The sequence below is a fragment of the Cynocephalus volans genome, chromosome 2 (genome assembly GCF_027409185.1).
Source record: "Cynocephalus volans isolate mCynVol1 chromosome 2, mCynVol1.pri, whole genome shotgun sequence".
NCBI classification, from domain to species: Eukaryota; Metazoa; Chordata; class Mammalia; order Dermoptera; family Cynocephalidae; genus Cynocephalus; species Cynocephalus volans.
In genome coordinates, this window is record NC_084461.1 from 213,678,739 (window position 1) to 213,706,650 (window position 27,912).

General features: G+C 42.7%; 1 protein-coding gene and 2 pseudogenes across 1 annotated transcript; all 3 read right to left on the reverse strand.

The window, feature by feature from the left end:
- Window positions 1-4,791: 4,791 nt before the first annotated feature.
- LOC134367512 (rRNA-processing protein FCF1 homolog) lies at window positions 4,792-5,366 on the reverse strand (annotated as a pseudogene).
- Window positions 5,367-11,505: 6,139 nt separating this feature from the next.
- LOC134371302 (U6 spliceosomal RNA) lies at window positions 11,506-11,606 on the reverse strand (annotated as a pseudogene).
- Window positions 11,607-12,227: 621 nt separating this feature from the next.
- Window positions 12,228-26,155, reverse strand: C2H7orf57 (chromosome 2 C7orf57 homolog). The gene is made up of 6 exons (XM_063087765.1): window positions 26,101-26,155; window positions 21,970-22,155; window positions 19,845-19,953; window positions 18,378-18,534; window positions 14,654-14,751; window positions 12,228-12,483 (listed from the first exon to the last, which is right to left on the reverse strand). Exons 1-6 carry the CDS (start codon window positions 26,153-26,155, stop codon window positions 12,228-12,230), a joined length of 861 nt encoding a protein of 286 aa, XP_062943835.1.
- Between the last annotated feature and the right edge of the window lie 1,757 nt (window positions 26,156-27,912).

The window sequence follows — 27,912 nt, forward strand, 5'->3', positions numbered from 1 at the left end:
TTCTTTCTTTCTTTCTTTTTTTTTTTCTTGCCGCTGGCTGGCACGGGGATCCAAACCTGTGACCTTGGTGTTGGAAGGCTGTACTCTAACTGTGGTGTCTCATTGTCAGTTGTCTTTTAACTTTACTTAATCATTTTTTTCTATGTTTTTTTAAATATAGTTCATTTTATCAATCTTTTCCTTTATTGTTTCTAAATTTTGAGTCATAGTTAAAAAGTCTTTCCTTAAACACAGTTTATAGATGCATTTGCCCATCCTTTTTTTTACTGCTTATGTGGAGGTACTTCAAAAAGTTCATGGGAAAATGGAATTAAAAGATAATACAGAGCCGACCCCGTGGCTCACTCAGGAGAGTGTGGCGCTGGGACGCTGAGGCTGCGGGTTTGGATCCTATATAGGGATGGCCGGTGCACTCATTGGCTGAGCGCCGTGCGGGCGACCCCAAGCCAAGGGTTACGATCCCCTTACCGGTCACAAAAAAACAAAACAAAAACAAACAAACAAAACCCCCCCCAAAAGGTAATACAAATCTTTCCATGAACTTTTTGAAGATCCCCTCGTATAGTTTTACCTTTTTAAAATATGCTAGATCTCCAAACCATTTGGAGGTAATTCTTGTGAATGGTGTGAAATAGGGAAATTTATCATTTTCCAAATGGCTGTCCAGTTGTTCCGTGTATTAAAAAGTCCATTTTCCCCCATCGATTTGCAATGCCATCTTTACTACATATGTATTTACCTATGTCCATGGGTTTATTATTTTCTCATCTGTTCCACCGGTCTGTTTGTCACTCAAGCACCAATACTACACAGTTGTAACCATAGAGGGTTTTTAGTATGTTAATTTTTAGTAGGCCTAGTCTCCCTTATGGATTTTTAAAACTGTTTTCATTGCTATTCTCACATATTTTCTTTTCCATAGGAATTTTAGTATTGACTTCTCTAACTTCATAAGAAGGATTGTTGGTATTTTTATTGGGATTGTGTTAAATTTGTACATTAACTTGCATTGCTATGAAGTTGTCATCCTGTCTAAACAAGGGATGACTTTCCATTTGCTTAAGATGACTTTTTCACTGTTTTGGATCCCCATACCAGCCAGCTGCCAAAACAAACAAAAATACTACTTTTGTGTCTTTAGGAGTGCTTTAGAATTTTTTCTTATATAGATTTTTCTTGTTGATAAATTTATTCTCAAGTATTTAATCTTTTTTTATTATCATAAATGGAGTATTCTCTACTATCTTATTCTTTAGATGACTTCTGTGTGTATGAAAGTTGCATCATGTTGTACACTATGAATGTATAAAATTTATACTTATCGATTTAAAATAATTAAATAAAATTTGCAGATTTCTGCATATTAATGATATTTGCTAATAGCTTGTTGATTTCTTTTATGGTCTGAGTTGGTTTTGTCATTCATTTTCTAGGGTTTTCCAGATATGCTATCTGTGTCGTAAAATAAAAGACATTTGATCTTTGGTTCCTGGCAATCAGCTCCTAAAGCCTTTGGAATTTCTGAGTGATGGCTTTTTTATGATATGTTGGCTGGGGGGCCCTTAGGTTAGCTTCAGGATCTGGAAAGACCAAGGCAAGATTAGAGGGTTGGAACTCTGAGACTATTCTTTTGCCATCAATGGTCTTGACACTCTTGTTGAAAATCAGCTGACCATAGGTGCATTGGTTTATTTCTGGACTCTCAATTCTATGCCACTGGCCTATATGTCTATCTTTATGCCACAGCCACACTGTTTTGATTAGTATAGCTTTGTAGTATGTTGTGTAATCAGGAAATGTGAGTCCTCCAAGTTTGTTTTTCTTTTTTCAACATTGTTTGATTATTCGAGGTCCCTTGCAATTCCATATGAATTTTAGGATTGGCTTTTCCCATCTGCAAAAAAGGCCATTGATATCAATTGTGTTGAATGTGTAGACCATTTGAGGGAATGTTGCTGTTATAACAAAATTAATTCTTCTAACCCATGACAATGGATGTCTCTTAATTTACTTAGATCTTTAATTTCTTTCAGCAATGTTTTGAAGTTTTCAATGTGTGAGTGTTCTCCCTGGTTAAATTTATTCTTAAGTATTTTATTCTTTTTGATACTATTATAAATGGAATTGTTTTTTTAATTTCATTTTCAGATTGTTCATTGTTAGTATATAGAAATATAACTAATTTTTGTGGGTTGATTTTGTATCCTGCCACTTTGCTGAATTCATTTATTAGCTATAATAGGGTTACATGTGTGTGTATTTTTTTTTTGTGTGTGTGTGTGTGTCGTTTTTCGTGACCGGCACTCAGCCAGTGAGTGCACCGGTCATTCCTATATAGGATCCGAACCCGCGGCGGGAGTGTCACCGCGCTCCCAGCTCCGCATGCTACTGAGTGCGCCACGGGCTCGGCCCCATGTGTGTGTATTTTTAAGGATTTTTTATATATAAGATCATGCCGTCTGTCTCAGTCTGTTCCTGTTGCTATAACAAAATATCTTAGACTTAGCAATTTATAAACAAAAAAATTTATTGCTCACCACCATTCTAAAGGCTGGGAAGTCAAAGAGTCCAAGATCAAGGGGCCAGCAGATTTGCTGTTTGTAGCGGGCTTCTCTCTGCTTCAAAAATGGTGCCTTCTTGCTGCATCCTCACATAGCAGAAGGGCCAAACAGGGTCCCTCAATCCTCTTTTATAAGGGCACTAATTTGGTTTATAAGGGCTCTGCCTTCATGACCTAATCACCTTCTAAAGGCCCCATCTCTTAACATGATCACATTGGGGATTAAGTTCCAACATATGAATTTTGGAGGGACACCAACTGTATTAGTCAGTTTCTGTTGCTTATAACAGAAATACCTGAAATGGTGTAATTTATAAAGAAACAGTATTTATTGCTTACAGTTTCAGAGGCTGGGAAGTCCAAAATCCAGGGAATACATCTGGTGAGGGCTTGGTTGTTGGTGATAGTGATGCAGGAGTCTCACATGGCAGAACAGTGGAGCCGAGAGAGAGACTTTCATATGCTCTTCTTTTAAAGCCCTCATAACCACTCCCATGACCACCATTAAATTATCAAATGGACTAATCCATTCACTATGGCATGGTCCTCACAATCTAATGACCTTTTCAAGGTCCCCACCTTTCCATTATCATAATAGGATTTCCCACTCTCAACTGTTACAGTGGGAATTAAACTTCAGTGAGTATGGGGGGATACTCAACCCACTACACCAACATTCAGACCACAGCACCATCTGTGAATAAAGATAGTTTTACTTCTTTTCTAATTTATTTGCCTATTATTATTTTTTCTTCTCTCATTGCTTTGGCTAGAACTTCCAGTACAATGTTAAATAGAAGCGACAAAAGCAAGCATTATTATCTTATTCTTGATCTTAAGGGGAAAGCTTTCAGTCTTTCATCATTGATTGTGATATTAGCTGTGGGTTTTTCATAAATTCCTTTATCAGGTTGAGGTAGTTCCCTCAAATTACTAGTTTGTTGAATATTTTTATTATGAAAGCATATTGAATTTTTTCAAATGCTTTTTCTGGATGAATTGAGATAATCAGGTGTTTTTTTTCCCTTTGTTACATTAATGTGGCACATTACATTGATTGATTGATTTAACTAACCTTGCATTCTTGGGATAAATTCCACTTGGTCAAGGTATATAATTATTTAATATGCTGGTGGATACAGTATGATAGTAATTTGTTAAGGACTTTTGCATCTATATTTGTAAGAGATATTTGTCAGCAGTTTTCTTTTTTTGTAGTGTTTTTGTCTGATTTGGGGAGCCAAGTAATGCTGGCTTCATCAAATAAGTTAGGAGAAATTCCTTCCTCTTCTATTTTTAGAAAAGCTTAAGAAAAATTGATATTAATAACTGGCAGAATTAATTGGTGAAAACATCTGGTTCTGAGCTTTCCATTATTGGGAGGTTTTTGATTACTGATTCAGTTTCTGCTATGTTTATAGGTCTGTTCAGATTTTTTTTACTTCTTATTGGTTCAGTTTTTGTAACATGAGTTTTCTAAGAATTTGTTCATTTATCTTGGTTATCTAATTCTGTTGGAGTATAATTATTCATAGTATTCTCTTATAATCCTTTTTATTTCTATAATATTGGCAGTTATGTCCTTACTTTTATTTCTTATTTTAGCAATTTGAGTCTTCTTTTTTCTTTCTTTCTTATTTGGGGGGGGGGTCATTCTAGCTGAATGTTTATCCATTATGTTGATCTTTGTCGATCTTTCAAAAGAACCAACTTTGGTTTCACTAAGTATATTGTTTGTCCTACTCTCTATTTTGTTTATTTCTCTTCTAATCTTTATTATTTCCTTCCTCCTGCAAGCTTTGGGTTCAGTTTCTTCTTCTTAAAGTTCCTCAAAGGGTAAAGTTAGTACTGATTAAAGATCTTTATTCTTTTTTAATGCATATGTTTACAGCAATAAATTTCGGAGCATTGCTTTTAGTGCATCCTGTAAGTTTTTGTATGTTATGCTTTTGTTTCATTCATTTCAAAGTATTTTCTAATTTCTTTGTGATGTAACCTTTGGCCAATTGGTCATTTAGGTATGTGTCATTTAATTTCCACATATTTGTGAAATTTCCAGTTTTTCTTTTCCTACCCCTGTCCCCAGCATCAAAAAGTGAGTGTATTTAACTATATATAGCTCATAATAGAGCAAAGGGGTAAACAGAATAATTCATGCTATAGCATGTTTAATGAACTGGCAAGAGAGAACGTTGGTTAGAGGAAGGCAGAGGAAGTTTATCTTGTAAGAATTAGAACGGAGGGGCTCCATAATCCTCTGGCATCTGCTCGATGTTGTACCTATGGTTAGTAATGAACATGATAGGGGCTCCATGGATCTTTTGGATTCTTCATTTAAGGTCCTGGTCAACTGTGGCCACAATGTAACACTTGTGCTGAGTTACTCTCTGTATTAAGCAGTCATCTACATAGGTTCCTTTGTGTGTGCCATGGTAATGTTCAGATCTTGGATTCTTGGCAATCCTGAGAGCTGTTCAGTGTTTCTGCCCCAATTTCTCAATTTCAGCCATTACACAGTCAGTTATACTAGGGATACGCTTGGCATACAGACAGCCCATCATTGACTGCACTAAGTCCAGTTTGGCTTTAATGGAAAAGTTGAAGAAGTTGGTATCAACCAGGATGTGGTAAGGTGGGCCCAGATGTGTCTTATGTTGGAAGAATAAGCAGGAAGGGTGTTGGGGGACTTCTTTCCTTCAGCGAACTGGGATCTTTCTTTTCTTTTTAGGTTTGAGTCCTTTTTTTTAAGCCTCTGATCTCTGAGACTCAGCATTTGCTTCATGGTCGCATACTTCCTTGTTTTCTTTTTCTTCCTCTCCTCTCTCACCATGCTCACGCCACCCAAGTTTTTCTGCTATTGATTTCTAGTTTCATTCCATTGTGGTTAGAAAAGATACTTTTAAAATTTATTGAGACTTGTTTTGTGGCCTAATATATGATCTGTCCTGGAGAATGTCCATGTGCACTTGAGAAGATGTGGAATCCCAGCCAGTGTTGTTGGGCGGAGTGCTCCGTACATGTCTCTTAAGTCTACTTCCCATAGGTCCTTACTTTTATTATATATATATTAATAGTACTTTAATTTAGGTTAGTAGTTTCTCTTCCACCTAAGTATTTTCATCTCTTTTATCAAGTTGTATAGTTTTTAAAAAATTGACGGGAAAGTTTTTTTCAAGTTTATTGATTTTGTGATTAATTTCCAGATTTATTGCACTGTGATTGGAATGCTGTTTTTAACATTTCTACTTTATTATGCTCTAATATAACATCTATTTCTGTGAATATTCTGTGTGTGCTTTTAAAGGTATATTTCCTATTATCGAGTTTTAACTTTTGATATACACCCTGAAGATCTACCATATTGATTATATTGTTTAGGTCTTCTATATAATCTTTATTTTTTTCTATTTGATCTGATTTACAATGAGAGTGGTGCTTTAAATTCTTCTATTAATAGTTTATTTGTAAGACTCCTTAGATCTCCTGAAGTTCCTGCTTCACAAAGTTAGTCTTTGTGTCTAATACTTAGATGCTCATACCTGTCCCATCTTTGCTGTGATTTTTGGCTTTTAGCATTATAAAGTATCCTAGTCACATTTAATGCTTATTGGCTTAAATTATACTGTGTATGATATGAACATTGCTATCCCTGTTTTCTTATTTCTGCTTTCCTGGTGTGCCTTTGACCAACATTTCATTTTTAGCCTTTTGGAATCATGTTGCAGATGCATCTCACATCTTTAGCATATGCCATTCATGTCTTGCTTGTAAACCAAACTGAAAATCTTTTTTTTTTTTTTTTTTTAACAGATGGTGAGGGCCGTGCCTGTGTGGGGACAGGGGTCATACATGAACTTTCTGTATTTTCTGTTCAATTTTGCTGTGAACTTAAAATGGCTCTAGAAAATCTATTCAAAAATGAAAAAAAAAATCAATATAATGTCCTATCTGTCATAAAAATGAGAAATAAAATTTACAGTTGAAAAAAAAAACAGGCAGAAAGGGTTAATTAAGTATGCTGCCTGAAATGCTAACTGATGGGTGACTATCACATTCCTTAGAGTAAAAGGTAAAAATAAAAACACAGATCAAAGTGAGTCTAAAAGACAAATAAGCATCAGTAACATGACAGGATGAAAATGAGGTAAGAAACATTTTCAACTCTTTTTACTCTGAGAGCAAAGCTCAGCTGCTTTTCAATGTACAATTTGGACAGTTTTTGAAGGTGTCTCGAGGAACCCTGTTGCACACATGCACACATATGTGTGAAAGTCCTATTTAATTAAAAAAATGTTTTGCTGGTTTTAACTGACAATTTATCTTTAGTATGATCTTGCAATATTTTTATCTGTTGGAAATATGTCATTTACTTCAGAACAACTGGATGAAACTGCAAGTCTTCTGTTTTCATAATGTTTGTTTGTTGCATTTACCAATCAGAAAGTTAGCTATAGGACTGGCTTTTCAGTAACAGGCCTTGGCGACTTTAGGTGAAGCCAGTATTGGATCACTAGTCTTTACTCTAAATTCTGTCCTTTCTTTCCCTATACCACAGGTTTCCAGTACTATAATAACCTAAGACAAGAATTAAAGAGTTCTGTGCTACTGATATCTGTTCCTGATGATTTTTTCATTAAGGTGGGGGTGTTTGGGAATGAAGTAGGAAATGAGGTAAAGGAAGGAAGAGGAGGAAAAAGAATAAAAGAGGGAAAAAAATAAACTTTTTACTATAATGGCATATTCTTTTTATTCAGTACATACAGCCATTAACATTTTTCACACAGTGTATACATTCTCCCATGGAAGTATCAGTTTGATCAAGCAATACAGATATATACGCTCAATTAAGTATCTAATTTAAAGAACTAATTTGAACCTTAAATTTTAGGTGAGCAAGTGCATGATGTTTGTTCTGGGAAAGAAGCTAAAATATCTGTGACCTTATCTGGCTTTCCAAAACTTTCCTGCAGAAAATTATTTTACTAATGAATTAAAGGTACAAAATATATAACTACATTTCATGCTAGTTATAAACAATAACAAAATTTATAAAACAAGAGAATTCAGTCTTATTATTAGATTTTGTTAAGCCTACTAAATTAAATGTTAAAATTTAACATATTTTTACTTAAAGATACAAAATAGTAAATGTTAAATATTCTGGACTTCAGTTTATGCAAAAAGTATTAGCAAAAATTGAAAGGTAGCAAATGTTACAATGGTTTATATTTAATGTTTAAAACTTCAAGGCATAATAAATTAAAATCTCTTTCTTAACATAAACTATATCACCATATTCTGGAATTAAGTTTTTTTTGTAACAGGGAAATTATTTCTATAAGGATTACAGGACCAAATAGAGGAAAAGGCTTAAAGCTTGTTCTGTGAGTTTTTTCCAGTTAAGGGTCTAATAGAAATGCCACCCAGCAGTGCTTCACACAGGAGGTGATGTTAGCTGATGACAGGGAGGAAGTGTTTGGTCCTGAGACACTGGGACATCAGCAGGCCAGCAAGGCCAAGGGTGCGAGAGGCCTTAGCTGTGTTTAGTGACCACCGGTTTAACATCCCAGAGAAATGCAAGAGACAAAACCTAACACTTGCACCATCTATGCTGCAAAGATATAAAATCTGCTGCAAGATAAATTATCCCATAAGAATCTATGTTAATAATATATAACAGGAGCCTTATAAATATAGCTGTAACATAGTCATATCATAGTTAGCCATTTAAGTTATCCTAAATACATATTTAATCAGGGTTTATTTTAGCTCTGCCGGTGTTGATGCAGATGGAGGTGCTTCCTGGCCTGCAAGACAAAGTGAAGAAATGATTAGACAGATAAAGATAATATTTTTTTAGGGCCGAGCCCGTGGCTCACTCGGGAGAGTGCGGCGCTGGGAGCGAGGCGACGCTCCCGCCACGGGTTCGGATCCTATCTAGGACTGGCCAGTGCACTCACTGGCTGAGTGCTGGTCACGAAAAAGACAAAAAAAAAAAAAAAAAAAAGATAACATTTTTTATAAATTAAAAAATTTAATTTATTAATTTTAAACAAAACCAATATTTCTGTACCTATTTATAAGGATTGTCCCTAAAGTCTACATAAAAATGGAGTGTATCATCCTACCTCCCAACACAAATCATACATGGAAAACAAGGGATTCCAACTTTTGTTTGGGTGGACAAGAAAGGTGCCCCACTGGAGTCGTGCCTTGTGCATTTGAGAAAGTTCTGCTGACATAAATGTGCTAAATAGTGTGAGCATAGCTTTGGCAAGGTGAGTAGGCAGGGGGGAGGCCACTCAGGCTGTCAGTCTGTGGCCGCCCCAGCTCCTGAGAGTGGACTCTGCCTGGCATTTGTCCCTGTACCCCCAGTCTTATGCACCTTCATTAATGGTGGCCCCTTTCAGAGTAAAATACTGTACCAGTTACCCAAAGGCCAGCTTTCTGCCATGCTGAAACATCTAGGATAGCTGCAAAATATTGCAATAAAAAAAAAAATAATCCTGTGTCTTGTGGAGGGAAAGAAACATTAGTAAGAAGCCTTGACTAGATTAGTTTCCAGAAAGTTTCAGCAACAGGCTCTAAGTAGAGGGTTTTCTAGTTGGAAGGAAAAAGGCACTATCTGGATTGGCTACTGTTGTTTATAAAGTTAAAACCACAATGAACATCAGGAGAAATAGAAACAGCAGAGAAAAAGAAATACAGAAAAGAAAAAGGCAATCAGAGTGAGAGGGGAGAGTGTGGCTGTCATCAGCACCAGACTTGGGATCAGAGATGCTGTCATCAGCACCAGACTCGGGATCAGAGATGCTGAGGGGGGGAGGAGGGAATGTTCAGTGCGACACCGTCCTCAGCTACCAGGAAACAAGCCAAGCAGATGCTCATCCTCACAATGATATTGAGGCTTTTATTAATTTGAATGGTTAAATGTTTCTCTGAAATTAAGTAGGTTTTGCTGCCAATGGAAACATGTAGATTATATAAAACCTGCAGCAATCTTTATTTCCTAATGGAAAGTTTATAAACTCATATTAATGCCAGATGACAGTCCCTTGATTAGATCAGTGGTAAAGTAAGACCATGGAGAAAATAATACCAAAACCCCTAACATAGCCTATGTAGATGAGCCTCTGTACCACCGCATTTGTATTTTTAAATTGGGATCCTAAAGAAAAACAATCTGAGCCCAAAAGTTAGTAGAAGGAAGGAAATAACAAAAAGAAATAAATGAAATAGACTTAAAAAAAATTTAAAAGATCAACAAAACTAAGAGTTGGTTTTTTGGAAAGATAATTATGATTAGCAAATTTTGAGCTAGACTAAGTTGATAGGGTGGGGGTGGGGGTGGGGTGGTGGTTGGCAGAGAAAAGGGAAATGTTGGTCAAAGCGAGCTTCAGTTAGACGAGAGGAGCAAGTTTTAGCGATCTATTGCACAGCAGGGTGCCTATAGTTAATAATAATACATTTTATATTTCAAAATTGCTAACAGTAGATTTTAAATATTCTCACCACAAAAAAGAATAAATACGTGAGGTGATGGATATTTTACTTAGCTTGATATAATCATTCCAGAATGAGTACATACATCGAAACATCATATTGTACCTCATAAATATTTACTTATTATTTGTCAATTAAAACAAAATAAAATAATAAATTGGAGTGTTCCCACGCCTTTTACTTCTCTTTTCCATTATTTAAATCCACGTTTCTCACATGGTGAGCAATAAAATGTTTGTCTATGAAGTAAAATACACTATATTTTTTCCTTGTGTAACATTCATAAAGAATAAAATAATCTGGCTGTCCTAAATTATGTTTCTAGAGCTCTGATTTTTTAAAAAGCATGTATGTCACAGGTTTTTGTAGTCAGAATACATGCAGTTTGGAGAAGGACATCACAGGCTGCCAAGAAGTCGCAATCTCAGATTTAAGGCCTACGTCCATCGATTTTTTTGTGTGTGAGACACTTTTTGTATTCTGATGCAGGTCAGCGTCTCTGCAGATACTCACTTGGTGAAGACTCTGTAACAAAAAAGGATATCCGTTGTTCAATAGAATGTGACAGAGCACAGGTATTAAAAGAAGTCATAACTACTCAAAGAATTAGCAAAAAGTCTGTATTATTTAAAACAACAACCAGTCAGAAAACACTGTTGACACTGCAAAGTTCAAAAGCTGCACTCCCATGTGAGGGAGGCTGGTGGGGCCGCCGCGAGTGGGGCTGAGTATTAAAGAGAGAAAGCAGCCTTCATGGGAAAAAAAAAAAAAGGGCACTTTTTAAGAACATAAAGTCTGAACTTGTCACCCATCTCATCCATCAAGATAGAGGAGAGGGTTGGCCTGTAATGGATAGGTCTCGCCTGAAATCCACAGATCTCACTCAGCAAATACAGCAAGGAGCTGGATGTGGAGAGGCAAGCAGGGATCTCACTCACAGAAAAAACCCAGCAAACACTTCAAATGCCAAAAGAGACATGACATGCCTTCTTGCCCCTTAACCAAAGAGATGAAGCCTCAAGAGTAAAAATGAGTTGCCCAGAGGCAAACAGTCATAGAGCAGTGGGAACAAAACATCATACTCAATAGGCTTTAGGATGGACATGTCCAAAAAATAATACTAATGATCTCTGTGACTGTTAAAAATAAAAACTAATAAAATATTTTGAACATCTGATTACAAAGTTCTAGATGATTCAAAGTTTAAAAAAATTAAAACGAATTTTTAAAATTTTATTGGTTTTGAATATTCATGAGATACAAAGCTGATTGTCACCACTCGTGCCCAAGATGTGAAGGCCAGATTCATGCTGGCAGCATGCCCATTACCACAAATTGTATTTGTACCCCGTGTCCCCCACCCAATTATCCCCATCCTCCCTCCTCCTCCCGCTTCCCCCCCACCCCACTCTGTAGCCCAAGGAATATTCTCTCCCTCTGCAAAAAATATGGAATGCTTTAATTTGCGTGTCATCCTTGTGCAGGGGCCGTGCTAATCTCTGTATCGTTCCAATTTTAGTATATGTGCTGCCGAAGTGAGCACGAAGTTTAAAAAAAATTTTTGATAATGGAGTAATTTCAAGTTTGAATTTTGAGTTATTTTCAAAGAATGGAGAGCTTTCTATGAAGGGATTTCTTTCTTTTTTTTTTTAATAAAGATGACCAGTAAGGGGATCTCAACCCTTGACTTGGTGTTGTCAGCACCACGCTCAGCCAGCGAGCTAACCGGCCATCCCTATATAGGATCCGAACCCGTGGCCTTGGTGTTATCAGCACCGCACTCTCCCGAGTGAGCCACGGGCCAGCCCTCTATGAAGGGATTTCTAAGAGGACCAGCTGATATGCAGGAGTTCCAGAATTTTAGGGTCAGAATTTTTTGGATCCAGAAGACTAATGGTTGATATTATTTTGCATATTATTTGTTTGGTATACCAAACGGAGTATCAACATTTTTGACAAATAAAAAAAATGTAAAGCCCCAGAAGTCATTTTGCTATTCATTTGAAAAAAGAGGAAAAAGCCGAACATATATTATCCCCACATTTATCTGCAACCTTAATACTTCTGTGGGTTTTTACCTTATTATTCAGATCGCTCACTTGTCATTATGAGATACATCATGATATAAGAAAGTCAGCTGCTGCCAACACAGTTAAACAGAACCTCAGGGGAACGGGACTACTAGGAGCACCTGACCTTGAGCTTTCTCAGAGCCTTCAGGAGCCTCCAGGTCTCGGGGCACCTCTGCATGTTGGGGCCCTTCAGGGTCTCGTGTGGACTGAGATGACGCCGATGCCCTGGATGTCCTTGGGGTTGTTCTCCTGTCTGAATCCACTTGCTGTTTCTGTAACCAGTCATCCTTGTAACCATTGCTGATAAGTTTGGAAAAGTTTGTTGGTGAACTGGTTTTTTGACCAGGCCTTGAAAAGAGAAAAATTAATGTTAAACCTAAGTACAGAGGTTAATGATAAACTGGAAACACACTAAGTTAGATGTGTTATTGTCCCTTAAAACATAACAGAGAGCGCTCTTCCTCTTTCTGTCTCCCTCTATGTAGTTGTGAGCAATCTATCACTCCCAGGGTAGGTGGTATTTTCTCTGTCTCTCTCTCTCTCTCACACTCATCTCCCTCTGCCTCTTTCTCTCTGTCTGTCTGTCCCTCCATTTTTAAGTATAAGGAAGTACCTTTCAAAGCATCCCTTGTAATGGGTGAGAACATGCTTAGTCCAGTCTCCAAAACCTTTCTTGTGATAGCCAGTTAAAAATTAGTAATAGTTCTTGTGTTTCACAGGGAAGCCGCCTTCAGAAAATACCAGCCTTCCCTGGTAGTGATAGATTGCTCACAGCTACCATTTTGCTCCTTTGCATAGCTCTGTGTCCTGTCATTGATCACTGTAGGCCTGGCCTCTCACCACCTGCTATGTCTTCACAGACATAACCTGCACTGCAGGGTGATGGGGCAGGCTGATATCGTGATGGAAGCAGCAGCTGAGCTTTTAAGTTAAGCAGGTGACACGTTACCTGTTCCCTCAGAGCCTCAGGTTTCTTCCTTGTAGATCACTTTGTTGTTAAGCATATTTCTATGGTTCTCTCTGCCCATCACTCTCTCCCTCCCTCCCTCTCGCCTTCTCTTTTGTTTTCTTTATGTGTATACCAGCATATATACATTTTCCTCCTCCCTCCCAGTCCGAGCGAGTGTTCTCATGGCATTTGTCGCAATGCAATGTAACCAATGGATTGTTTTCTCCCCACTGGGCGAGAAGCTGTTTGAAGAAGTAGTGAGGCAATTCACGAGATTTACTCTAATTTTAAACTAGGATTCTGAGAAAGTAAGGAGACACAGAAGGCCTCAGGGACTTCACTCTCCGCTGGAAGGTCAGCAGATGTCAGGGCATCTAACCTATTTTCCAGCCGAATACCGAGGCGCCGACACCTGGGTTCAGGACTTGGTGACACAAAAACGTCAGGACTGAGCAGCATGTGTGTGCAAGGACCAGTGGCCCCAAGCAAGCAGGGTGAGGTGTGGCATCGTGGAAGCAGGTTTTGGGCAAGACACAGCCTGATGGAGAAGTGTGGCATCCACACCGCAATCCCGCAGCAAAATGCAGAAGTGGGGACATGCTTAACAGGGCAAAACGGCATTAGGAGGGTAGCGAGGGTTAGAAATCTTGATTCCTATTTGATTTTTAGTATAGGGTTTTTAGGTAATGCATGTATGGGACAAAAGTCCTCGGACAGGAAGCAAGAGCTAACAGCTAGGGGGCAAGAGCCCACTGAATCAATTCTAATCACTGTTTGGGTTAGGGATTATATACACTAATTGTTAATATAATGGGTTCATTGGAAGATTTTGTGAAAAGGAAACTCACACAGGTTTAAAGCCTGTAATGTGAACAAGAGAACTGAAACAGAATAAGGATTGTTCTGAAGGCAATAACCTTTAATACAACAAAGCTTAAATGATGGGAAAACATGTGAGTTAAGATTTCCAAGGACGTTTTGCTAGATTAGATAGTACATGGAGGGTTTTCCACATCTTGCTTTAAGCTGTTTCTGTGAGTTTCTCAAGAAGTCAGGCACTTTCATGATTGTCTTATTGTTTCTTTTGCATGTCGCCTAGCTTAGATTTATGACTCTTTTGATGGTATACTGTTTAAACTATTTTGAACCATGCATGCTTGGATGGAGATTGTTACATAGCCAATTTCTTTATGTTCTTACTATGACTGGTTAACCATCTATTCTTTTCCTGTAATTTCCTTGTTTTTTTAATAGAAACTGAAGCAAAAACCAACCACGGCTGCTACCCAGTTTCTCCTTCTAACAGAGGAGTTGCTGAGGTGCAGTCCCTTCGGGCTCTCATTGCATTCATGTTGCTTTGAGTAATCTTTTATCATCTCTGTTACACAGCGAGAAGTATAACAGGAGGGGACAGAAGCACAGCAGGGGTGAGCAGGCAAGGCTGGGCCAGGGCTGTGTGGCTGGGCCGTGGGAAATTGTGGGGATGCTGTAAGGTTGTCCCTTGGATGAAAGATGGAAGAACAAACCCAAATCTAATCCAGACAGTGTTTGTGTAGCTCAGACACTTACATTGCTGGGAAGGACAGCCGACTTCCTGCAGGGTCTTTAGGGCCAAGTGGAGTCCCCACTTTGCTCAGATACTTTGAGTTAATGGCTGGTAGCCTCACCTGTGTGAAGAAATGCAAGAAACCCCAAGTTAGTGAAAAATATTCAACAGCTCAGACACTGGAGGAGAAGAAAAGTCACCAACAGTAGCAAAGATACAAAACTTATAGGACCGAATGTTCTGTGTCATTCTTCTACTGGTAAACGGTCACATTAAAATGTAACTCAACAATAATCCCATTTGACAAAACGGTTATGTAAAAGGGACTGTCAGTAATTCAAAGGCAGTTGCTGTATCCCAGTAAAGATGCTAGCTACTCAGGAGGGAAAATAATGAACAACTAAAAATAGGAAAACATGGCCTACAAGAGGTCCTTGGTCCTGAAGGGACTCTCCACGCCCGCATGAAATGAAAATGTATGTTCACACAGAAGCCTGTATGCAAGGTTTACGATGGCTTTAGTAATAATCAGCAAGAACTGGAAACAGCGCAGATCTCCAGCAGCAGGTGAACGGACAAGCAAACAGTACCACGATCCACGATGGGACACCTCTCAGTGCTGCAAAGGAACGAGCTCTGACCCTTAGCTGGCACCGCTGCGCTCAGGTGCTCTGCCACACGGAGAGGCCAGGTGGGAAGGGCCACGCACGCACACTGTGACTCACCTGACTTGACAGTCTGGACACACAACAGTGCTTGCCAGAGGCTGGGAGTAGGGGAAGGTTGGACCACAAAGAGGCTTAGAAATTTTGGGGATGACAGAACTGCTCTATGCCTCGATGGTGTGGTTGTCACACAGTGTATATGCATTTGTCAAAACTCACAGGACAGGACTTTTAGAAATGAAGCCCAAGCTGTTAGAATTATGCCTCCATGGCATTTCATTTATTTTTATTTATTTATTTATTTATTTATTTATTTATTTTTTATTTTTTAAATTTTATTTTGTCGATATACATTGTGGCTGATTATTGCTCCCCATCACCAAAACCTCCCTCCCTTCTCCCTCCCCCCCTCCCCCCCAACAATGTCCTTTCTGTTTGCTTGTCGTATCAACTTCAAATAATTGTGGTTGTTATATCTTCTTCCCCCCCCCCCCGGTTTGTGTGTGTGTGTGTGTATGTGTGTGTGCTCCATGGCATTTCAAAAGAAAAAACAGCTCGGGCCGGCCCCGTGGCTCACTCGGGAGAGTGCAGCGCTGGTAGCACTGAGGCTGCGGGTTGCCATCCCCTTACTGGTCAAAAAAATAAAAAACAAAAAACAAAAGAAGAAACAGCTAAATGGGAGAACTTGTCTACACTTTAAACTTTTCTCTATGTACATTATATCTAATAAAAAAATAGAAATAAGTGCTATGAAAAAACAGAGTTACAAAAACAAGCAAACAAAACCCATGGAGGTATTGCTAGCATTTACAGGAAGAAAAGATGGCTATTCCGAAAAAGGAAACAGATCCCCTCCCCAATAACCCTGTAGGAGAGCCATCTATGCTAGTAATCAAGAGGTAACACATTTGCCTTAAGTACTGTCTACCATGTGCCGAGTGATGGCCCAGGGCACAGCTGGCGATGCAGGTGGCAGGGCACACCTCAGTCGCAGCAGGGTGGGGTTGGGTGGCCAGGTCCTCGGAGAGTCTGGGGAAGGATGCATGTCAAATTTCAGGATGACCTGCTAGCTCAACCTTGTGATCATTTTCCTATGGAAGTCCTTACTCTAGCTGTGCCAAGGGGTCTTGCAAGAATACAGGGAGAAAATGAAAGAACTCCCCCAGGTTCTGTGCAACAGGTGCTCCCAGGTGAGCTTTGGACAAAGTGGTGACTTTATCTTATTAAGGCAGCTGGGCCCGCCCTGACGTGTGCTCATCCCCTAGATCCTCCACAACACCCTCCACTGTTAAACAGTCAGCGAGCGTCTCTAACCACCAGCCCGCTCATCCTACTCTCTGTGCACCATGTGGGCAGGGAGCCGGCCGGCTTTAGGCAGTCCCAGTACAGCAATTCTAAATTGTTACTAAATAAATAACCCTACTTGCGTTGGGGCTGATACAGCCTTTGGCTTTTAAAATTTCTCTAGATATGCACTGTCAACATCCAAAGATTTCATGAGGTTTTAGTTTAGTGTAATTGGCCACCTATATATTGCTAAGAAACAGACTCAATCCTTAAAACAGTCCATCTGCACTGATAGCTGCCAACGACCCAAAGCTGGAATCACAGCTGGATACTGGGGATATCTTAAAGAAAAACCAGGGGGCCATTGCAACCGACTGGCATTCCATGTGGTGGTCAACTGCTCAAGTCCACAAAATAAATCAAGGGGTTTCTCTTCCAACCAGGACACTGAAGCGAGGCCTGGGAGTGAGGTGTGGAGAGTTCACGACACCCACTCCTGCCTACAGTGACACACATCCAATCTTGGTACTAATTCAGAACGATCACTTGTCAGGTGACTATGCTGTTTGCTCTTGTTCTCAGTATCAAAACACTGTTACTATTTTTAATATAAATTTGAGCATTTCATCCACAAATCCCAATGTCCCAAGAAATCCCAATATCCCAAGAAATCAGACTAATTTCAGACCTGGGTACTAGCAGGCAGAGGGCAAACTGAGCCCTCAGTGGTGCAGGATTCGGAGCTTCCCAGAGCAGGCGAGAAGACAGGAAGGGCTTCGAATCAAGATATCACAACATATCCACCAATCAGAGGCTGTGTGTGAATTTCCCAGCTGCTCTTTTAAAATACAAATTTCCTAAGAAAGCTTCAGTTTATGAAAGAGTCACTCTTTCATGGTCAAATACAGTGGGAGAATGTACAGAAGAAAATAATTCATCTTCTCTTCTTATTCCTATGGGCCGAATGTGCCCCCAAAAGCTCACATGTCGGAAACTTGACCCCCATTGTAACAGTGTTAAGAGGGTGGGAAATTTGTTTATGGTATTTGAAAGGTGGGGCCTTTAAGAGGTGATTGCATCATGAGGACTGTGTCCTAAAGAATGGGTTAATCCACTAATGGGTTAATGGTTTGATGAGTTATCCGGGAGTGGTTCTGCTGGCTTTACAAGAAGAGCAAGTGAGCATGTTAACCCTCTTGTTCAGGCCATTCTTGACATGTGATTGTGGTTGTCACAGGACTCTGTAGAGTTCCCACCAAGAAGGCCCTCACCAGATGTGTTCCCTGGACCTTGGACGTCCCAGCCTCCAAAACTGTCCAAAGTAAATTTCATTTCTTTATAAATTACCCAGTTTCAGGTATCATGTTATAAACAACAGAAAACAGACTAATACAGTTTTGAATAAAGAGTATTCCAGGGAGATTTTAACTTAAATACTCAAATAAGATGGAAATATTCAGAAATGAGAAAATGAATAAACATAAAATTTCCTTTCTATGTGTGCCAGAAGAGAAGTGCTATGCCACTTTTCTGTAGATAAGTGAGAACCAGTTAAAAATCGTTTAGTAATAAGTAATTTTACCTCATAAAGTCAATATTCCTAAAAAGAAAAAGAAAGACACTAATATTGTGGCTGCTTGCCTTTCAGTAAATCCAAGCTCAAAATACAGAATGCACGGTTGGTGTTGTGGTCAACATCAGACACACCACCGGCCGCTGACAATCACAGCACTTAGTCATTTGGGGCCACAGAAGCAAAGGGATGCGATGCCATCTATTTATGGGCTCCTGTCACCTTTTTTTTCTCCTTTTCAAGTTCCTCAGCCTCTCTTTGCCAAACCGTTTTCATGTCGAAGTCGTAGGGCCCTCTCCTGGATTCATAGCTACCGTTGGTTTGGTCAGGGTTAAATTCTTCATAAACCATGTAATCTGGCATGGAGACAGCACGGACTCTGCAGGAACAGAGGGACAGTCACAGCCTGGCAACTCTCGCTCCTTCCCTCCCTCCATCTCCCTCTCTTTCCTGTACCCTCCTCCCCAGATCCTCTGAAGTCCCGGGACCTAGAGCAAGTGGTCTGGGGTCTGGAGGAGGACAGGGCCCTGGGAGGAAGGAAGAAACTAAAGACTCCACAAATAGATCATCATGAGGAGGCCTGGGAGATTTGTTAGACTGTGAGGGAGGGGAGAAGACAGCAAAGGGACAGGAGCACCATCAGACCAGGGGAGCCAAGTGGGAAGAGGGAAAGTCCACATGGGAATGGAGGTGGGGCATGCCCAGGGCAGGGCTCCCCAGGAGCACCCCCGCTGTATCAAGTCCACCCTGTCCCAAAGATTAACTAACTGTTGGCTAAAGGTCGGAGCTGCCATCAGTGGCCAGGAAGCACGTGGCTGCTCAGTGTCCAGTAGCCACAGGACCAGGGCAGGTGACAGGGTCAAGAGACGCTTAGGAGTCCAACCTGCAGCTGCCTGCAGGTGAGGCTGCGTGCCCAGCCTCCTCCCACCCCAGGGTCTCCTGCTTCCCTTTCCACCGCTCTCCCTTTCTGGGCCTCATCCACTTTCTTTACGGGATGATGCTAACATCAGAGGTAAGCTATGTTAGCATGGAGTAGTAGTTTTAAAAACCAGGGGGAACCAGAATCCTGAAGACAAAAACCTCATTGTGACCCTAGTCAGAGCATTTAAGTGACACTGGATTACAACTTGGAAACACATCTATGGTGGCCCCGTTTTCCAAGCAAATATGTGGGAAAGTGATCCAAAATGATTTTTTATTACTTCTCAGTCCAAGAGAGGTGGTTTGGAAGACACCATTGGCATGCCTGCAAAGACTTCAAATACTATGGGGACAAGGACTCCCAATACCTCTGTAATCACCAGAGGAATTTAAGGTTTCCTCTATTTCTAGCTTTATTTAGTGCCTTTCATTTCTAATGCGCAGAAGGCTTGGGGCTAGGCTGCTGTTCTATGGCAGGTAGACATGGTCAGGTCCTATGGGACAGAGAACAAAACTTGAGGCACTTATTGAGAAGTAGCCCAAAGCCGCATGACTCTTGGGTGGCACGAAATGAATGCTGCAGGCTTCCAGAACTCTGGGTTTCTGCAACTTATGCTACATCTTTCAGAGATCTGGCTATTATAAAATAGTACCTGGAGTTGTAGTATCATACACTTGCTACCTGTATTAGATATTTGTATCTTTAAAATTCAAATTAGGCTATTTTTTTCCCTGTAAACAAAAATGTGGGTGCTTGAAGACACTCACTCTTGCTGGTTGGCCGTTGGTGGCTTGCTGTGGTGGATGTACCAATCTGGCAGGGAGTAGGCCACCGGGGAGCCTTTCCTGGTCCCAGGGACAAAGTGCGTCAACAAATCTCGAGGAGGAAAAGACACAGCTGTGAGTGGCCCTGCTGCCTCCACAGGGGCACACGCATCACCAGCCATGGGCTCAGTTCACAAGGGGCTATGTCATCTCCCTGGGTTGTATCTGGGCTCTGGGGCTGATGGGTGAGGGTCCTCCTTGGAGCTCAGGCAGGGAGAACCCTTGTGCACTCCCCACACCAAGCCCCCATCCTGCTCTCTCTCCACAGATCAGGACAGAGCCCTGGTCCTGTATCTACGCATGCCAGCATCCACCAGTTCTTGGGGTGCAGGCACCCCTGCACTCCTCGAGGCTGCAGGGGCTGCCTTGCTGGCTTCCCCACCCCCAGCTACCCCCAAGCCATTCTTGTAGCATAGGATCTGACTATCCTCCTCTGCCATTGTGGGGCTGTCCCTGACCCTTCCCCCAACCATTTCCAGGAGAAGCTGCCCGCTCCAGGTTTCCAGATGGGAGATGGGGCATAGTTCTCTCTGTCACCTGGGAGATTTATTAGTCACCTCGGAGCTAACCCTGAGAGGCACAGAGCCTCCAGCTCCTGACTCACCGCCCACTTTCTGGTGTCCCTCTCTTCCCTCCCTGGTGTCAAAAGGCAGGGAGTGGGAGGAACAGGTTTTGCATGATGTTAAGACAGCAAAATGATGATAACAACACCCATGGTAGCAGCAAACTCTTACTGACTTATTTAATTTCAGCAAGAAATTTTTAACTTTCCGAGGCTGGCCATTGCATTGCTCAGCTGCTTAGAGCATGGTGCTGATAACACCAAGGTCCAGGGTTCGATCCCTGTACTGGCCAGCTGCCAAAAAAAAAAGAAATTTTTAACTTTTGTGTTTTTTTAACCTTTTAAAAACTTTTTGTTAAATATTTTAGACTTAAGAGGAAAGTTGCAAGAACCGTATGAATTCCCCTATACCCTTCACCTATTCTCCCCAAATATGTTACCATTTCATTTCATCGTGTTTGCTTTATCACAATCTCTCTCTCCCCCCTCGTCATTATCATCATCATCATTATTGTTTTCAGAACTGTTGGGCAGAGGGTGGCAGACATGATCCCCTTCCTCCCTCTGAACCTCAGTTGATGTTTCCAGTCCCTGCATGATCACAGCACGATGATGACAATTGGGAGATTGGTACTGATGCAGTACTTGTATCTAATTTATAGGTCTTATTCAGATTTTTCCAGTTGTCCCACTAATGTTCTTTTAACCAAAGGCAAGGGCAGGGCAATCTAAGGAAAAAAAATGTCTAGGTCCTGTTGTATGTACTTCACACTTAGTCAAACACATTGTGTGGTCTGGGCCTTTTTAATATTAAAGCAGTGAGGTTGCTGTTGTGATTCCCATTTCCCAGAGGAAAAAAAGAAAAGGTTAGTATCTCTCCATGTCAGTTACTGCCCCCAAAGGCCAGCTATGAGACATTTTAGATGTGGTCCCTTAACCCTCTGATCGATCAGTGATTTCTATTGAACTCAATATGCCTTCATGTTTAACATGGTCAAGCAGTATTTTCTCAAGTCACATATAAAAGTTCCATCTTCGTCAACATCACCACTAAAACTTACCTTTAGTCTTCATTAATTAAAACATATTCACATGAAGGACAAGGGAAATGAGAATAAACAGGAAACAAAAACTTTTCACAAGTTGGTTGCACCAAGCAAGGATGTTAATGTGCAAAGAGATTCTATTGAAGTAGTCACTTCCTGAGATTCTCTTTGCAACAAGAAAATGAAACGGGGTGTGTGGGGGGTGAATCACTGCAAAGGAATCACTCAGAAGAAATATCCTACATAGCCCATTCTGTGAATTCAAAGTCTATTCAGTCTAACATCACTAAAATTAGCTCATCCCTGAAGACTGTACACATCCCCAGCTCTATTTAATTGACCTAAGATTCCAAAGGCCTTGGGGAAAACTCACAGACTTCACAGAAATATTTTTCTATGGGAGAAATTAGGAACCAACACCCCCACCGCTGCTCACGAGGCTGGGCACGTGGGGGCTCACCAGGCCTGCCGCCTTGTTTTGCCAGCTTCACGTATTCCGAGTCCGTTTCTTTTATCCAGTATCTCCGAATCCCAAGCGTGTTCCCATTTTGGGATTCCCCCAAATTGCTGAGACCTGGGATCTGGGACGCTGGTGGGGCATCCACAGCCTTCTCTGACCGCTTCACGGGGAGGTGGTAATACCAATCTAGAGAGGAGAGAGGCCAAGGGCTGGTTGTTATGCGTGGGTGTCAGGAGGACACCTGTGTCAGGAAGGCCTCTTGTCCTCCATGACACTGTCTATACAGACAATACCTCGGGGCAAAGCAAGGAAGAAGTCACCCTCTTCAAAGACCTGTGATGAGTCCTAACCCTGCCAGCCATGCAGTGAAGCTTCTAGAGCCTACTAGTGTGCTAAGCACTGATACCAAAGGAAGGAAGAGCGCCTTCAGCGTGGGCCAGTCCTGTTCTGGGCTGCAGTCTGACCTTTGTCACCAAAGCTGCAAGGGCTGATCCTCTTCCTTTGGGCTTTTAGCCTTGCAGGGAGGTAACCAAGCCCCCCCCCCCCAATCTCAATCCTCCATAAAATGAAGACCTAACTGTATTTTGGGTTATGTTGGGGCATATACATTCCTAAAGAACCCCCCAAAACTTAAAACATTATGGGTAAGCCTACGGAATATGTAGCTAAACGTTGACCAAGATGTGATAAACTAAGTATGTTGAAAATACTGAAATATGAATTCTGTCACAGAAATAGCCTGATTGAACACATTTATCAATTTTAAAAGAGCTTGAAGAGGCAGGATGGGCTCACAGCAGCCTCATCTACTGAACAACTGTTTGAAGCCCACCCATAGCCTCCCTGCTACACCCCAGGCCAGCAGAACCAGCAGCCTCTTCCACAAGCTCCTCACCAGCCCACATGGGCAGGGGGAGGTGGCCGACACCTCTATGGTGACTGAAGAGAGAGGGAATGGGAGGGGAGCTACCTGTGCCAGGGTGACCTTCTCAGGCTGCAGATTCCTAAGGTGACTGGGTTTGGCTCCCACGGGAAAGATCAAGTCGAAATACATTGGTGTAGACAGTGTGGCTCCTGTAGAGGAACCGGGTGCGACAGCATGGGGGAAGGACACAGGAGAAGAAAAGGAAAGCGTGCCCCAGGGCTGTGGAACATGGGCCTGGTGAAGCCATGAGGTCCCGAGGCCTTGTGCTGAGAGCACGCAGGACGGACCCTGCGGGCTGGCTTGGGACCACTCCTGAGACACTTAGTCGTAGACTGTGGAGCTTCAGTCAAGAGCCAGAAGTGCTGGCACAATCACAGGGACCTGGAGTTATTAGTGTTTATTTATGACCCCACAGAGAGATCTGGGGGCATTTGGACTATAGGCTCTTTAGGTAACTCTTTGAGTCAGAAATTGATTAACAGATGCCCACGTATAAGAGTATCACAGAGGGCTGAAAACTTTGGAAACAAAATCCGAGAATAACGTAAAATACAAAAGATTCAATTAATGTGGCACACACGACTGGATGTGTTTAATAGCACTCATCAGCATATACTCTCACAGATTCATGACATTCAGCATCTAACAAAGTACTCCATTCATGGTAGATGTGATGGCTACTTTTACATGTCAGTATGGTGGGCCACCATACCCAGATATCAAGCATTTTTCTGGCTGTTTCTGTGAAGATATTTTTTAGATGAGAATAACTTAAATCAGTAGACTTAGAGTAAAGCAGATTACCCTCTATCATGTGGGTGAGCCTCACTGAGTCAGTTGACAGTATTAGAAAAGACCGAGCTCCCCCGAGGAAGAGGGAATTCTGCCTCCACTCAGCCTTTGGACTCACTCTGCAGCACCAGCCCTCTCCTGGGTCTCTGGCCTGCTGGCCTGCCCTGCACATCTCAGACTTGCCAGCCTCCACAGTCATGTGAGCCAGTGCCTTAAAATAAATCTCTCTCTGTGTATACAGGTAAATATATATCCTGTTGGTTATGTTGCTCTGGAGAATTCTAATACAGTAAGTGCACAGGAAAGCAGTACTGAATAAATCAATTAACATAAGCACACAGAAACAAGAAGTAACCATCCTCTAAAGCTAAAACCTCAGACATCCAATTTCTACTTAGAACTGATGCTGGGTTCACCATGTAAAAATAAATGATATTTAACGTGGGAAAACTTTTAAACATCTAAAGGACACTAATTAGCTGAATCAACATAATATGGCTTTGAAAAGAAAAAAAGTTGGGAAGTGTTTAAAGAATTGCATAAAAGATCACAGAGAGTCAATCTAAGAATGAGAATAAAGGTTTAGCAGCTTCATACTCTGGTCATACTCAGTACAAATATTTTCTTTTTTAGAGGGAAGGCATTTGATGCTTGCTTTATTTTTCTTCTCTGTGTTTTGATTACTAATTAATCCTCAGAGAACAGTATGTCTTCTACCTTCTCATTACTGGAAGCTTTGGACACTGAACTCTAATCCGTTTGGCCAATTATAAATTCATGCAAAGGAGGGAGTTCACAGAGCGAGGGCCCGAATCTGTAAGAAACAACCATCACCACCTAACACACACACGCACACATACGTGCACACACACACGCACACACACACGCACACACACACGCACACATACGCGCACACACACGCGCACACACACACACACGCACGCACACACACACGCACACACACACACGCACACACGCACACACACGCACACACACACAGAGTTAAAGGGACAAAGAGTTATCTTTTAGCTTTTATCAAGAATTGATAGTACTGGTATGACATCAGATTATTTACTATTGTATAGATTTTCTTTACATAGCCTCTCCTGCCTTCTCATTTGCTGGCTGTTAATGCTCTTATTTTATCAGTGAGGAAACAGAGGCTGCGACAGACTGTGAGTTTTACTGAAGATCCCCCAGCTTGCCTGGTCTCTAAGCCACACTGCAGTGTTTTGTGTACCCACACACTTACAGGACACACGCTACTGTCTTTAGGCTGCCGTGGCCTCAAAGAACAAGGATTAAAAACATAGACTGTGGAGCTACTTGTTTAGGTGTGCGACCTTAGGCAACTTATTCCAAACTCTATGTGCCTATTTCCTTGTTTATAAAATGGGGTGATGATACCTCCCAGGGTTGTTGTGAAGTTAGATGAGCTCATGTATATAAAGTGTGAGGAACAGTGCCTGACACTTGCTAGTGTTTAATAGCGTTATTCATACAGACAAGGCTACTGACTAAGGCACCAAGAAGTCTCATAAAGGCCCCAGGGCCCAAGGTGGGACAAGGTCCGCCAGGCCTCCTGTGCTGCCCCCTCTACCCCCTCCCCGCCACGAGTCCCCAGCATGGCCACAGTGTCACTAGCAGTGGTCACAGAGCCCTGGGGGAGAAGCACATTCCACATAGAGCACGTGGAAGGGCGACGCTTTGTTTCACTTCTGAGCAGAAGTGAGCGGGCCCAGGGGGCCTGCCAGCTCCAACCGGCTCTCCCAGCTGGGCACCTGGACCCCCTTCTCCACCTTTTCTCTCCAGCCCTTCACAAGACGGAGAGGAGTCAAAACAAAAGCAAAACCACAGGACCGCGTCCCAGGACTTCTTCAGTTTCACAGCCTGGCACCCAAGAAGCCCCGAACCTCCACTGAATTCTCCTTTCCTGCATCCAGACACTTGATGCAGCAAACATTGAACTGGCTGGGGTCTAAATGCGTAGCAAGAGCTCGGGAATCCGTGAAATACCTGGGGGATGGCGCAGAAAAAGAAAACTGCGTCCACATTTTCGAAAGCAGCAGGAGAGTCACATAGGGTTACAGTTTGACGAAGAACATTTCAAAGGGATCCTGTTGTCCCACAACTGAGGCAACAGTAGGTAGCCTTGGTTCTCTCTTGTTGAAAACAAAGAAAAAGACGACTACTTTTTTCTTTCCTATTTCCCTTTAAGCTTTTATCTGATACTCGGGCACAGAAGCAGTATGCGGCTTTCTTTGGGAGTATGACTTGTCAGTTTTATCACTCGCTGCCCCATCGTTTCGTGCCCTCCGACCCCAACACACACAGAGGGCGGCAGGTCCGCAGCGGGTCCCGCGGGCACTGCAAGGACGCGCGCCGTGCGCAGGGACAGGACGGGGCGGACTCACCGCAGGGAGCGTAGCGCTGCGAGGCGCCGTGCAGCTCTTTGCTCGTGTTCCTCATGGCCGGGCGCTAGGAGAAGAGACAGACGCTGCTGGACCGGGTGCCCGCGGGTGTGCTGGGCACAGTCTGTCCGCAGCCACTTGACACCTCTGCAGGCGCATTACGATCACCAAGCGCGTGCACGTCCACGCCGGGTACACAGCAGGGGCACGTCCACGCCGGGTGCGCAGCAGGGGCAAACCCATGCCGGGTACGCAGCAGGGGCAAACCCATGCCGGGCACGCAGCAGGGGCACGTCCACGGCGGGTACGAGGCAGAGGCACACCACCCCCATTACAAAGCAGAGGCACATCCATGCCGGGTACACAGCAGGGGCACGGGGTATATAGGGTATACGTCCATGCAGGATATATACAACAGGGGCATGTCTACGCCAGGTACACAGCAGGGGCATCTCCATGCAGGGTGAACAGAAGAGGGCACGCGCAGGTGGGACACACAGCAGGGGCACATCACACAAGGTATACAGCAGGAGCACGTCCACGCAGGGGCACACGCACTCCGGTACACAGCAAGGGCACTTCCACGCCGGGTATACAGCAGGGGCACATCCATTCCGGGTATAGAGCAGGTACAAGTATACACAAGGTAGAAGCAGGTAATCAAGGGCACCTGGGCCAGGCTGGAAGGTCTCACCTGGGGTCCGCCCAGTGCTCACCCCGTTCCGGTGACAGGATAGTCCCGTCCCGTCTGTCCCCGCTCACCCGCTAGCCCAGGGACTCCGTGGGTACGGCCCGCGGCGCCCGACGCTGGAGTCTGTGCGCGGTTGGCGGAAGGGGACCAACCCCAAATCCCTAGCTCGGCGCGGGGCCACAACAACTCGCGTCGTCAGGGCAACGGCTGGGCCGCCAACCGGCGGGCGCGGCGGGAGCGCCGGCAGCCAACAGGAGCAGCCTGCGGGGCGGAAGCCGGCCAATCAGGGCCCGGGGCGGAGCACTGGCGCCCCCTGTCAAGTGCCGGGAGCTCTGGCTGGGGGCCAGGGCGTGGCGTGGCGGGGCAGGGGCGGGGTCGCAGCAGAGCCGGAGCGTGGGAGGTTTATCTGAAACTCCCAGGACACTCCCACTACTTTTTCCAAACAACTATCACTGTCCCACCCTAAAAAAAGCTCTAGTATATAAAATATGATTTTACTAAGCCGATGCGAGAATGATTCACCTAGCAAAAGGATGCTTAATTTTTAGACACATTTGCTCGTAAACTTCATGTTTATTTAATGTATAAAAAAGGCTGCTAAGTACTTGGGGAAACTCAGCAAATAGACATTTCTTCCAGTTGTGTATCAGTACTAAAATTATCATGTAAACGGTGTTCCTTCTATTTTATTTTTTGAGAATATTTGTTTGGTAAATCGAGAGACCCTTTTAAGAAACCCTTGACCATGTTTCTGTGGAATAGTGTTTAGAAAAACAAACACTTGACTTAAATGTGAACTTTTTGCATGCCCGGATTTGGGATCTACAAAAAGTACAGTTATGTTATGAATCGTGCTTCACAAGAAGGGAGATTATCTGGCATATTGCTTGGTGAAGGCAACGACAGCTGTGCCCATGCTGTGTACCGGAGTGCGTGTGCCCCTGCGTGGACGTGCTCCTGGTGTATACCTTGTGTGATGTGCCCCTGCCGTGTGCCCCACCTGTGCGTGCCCTCTTCTGCTTACCCTTCAAGGATGTGCCCCTGCTGTATACCCTGCATGGACGTATACCCTTCCAGATTAGGCAGCACACTCTCACACAAGGGAGGCAGGGGTGGGTCCAGGC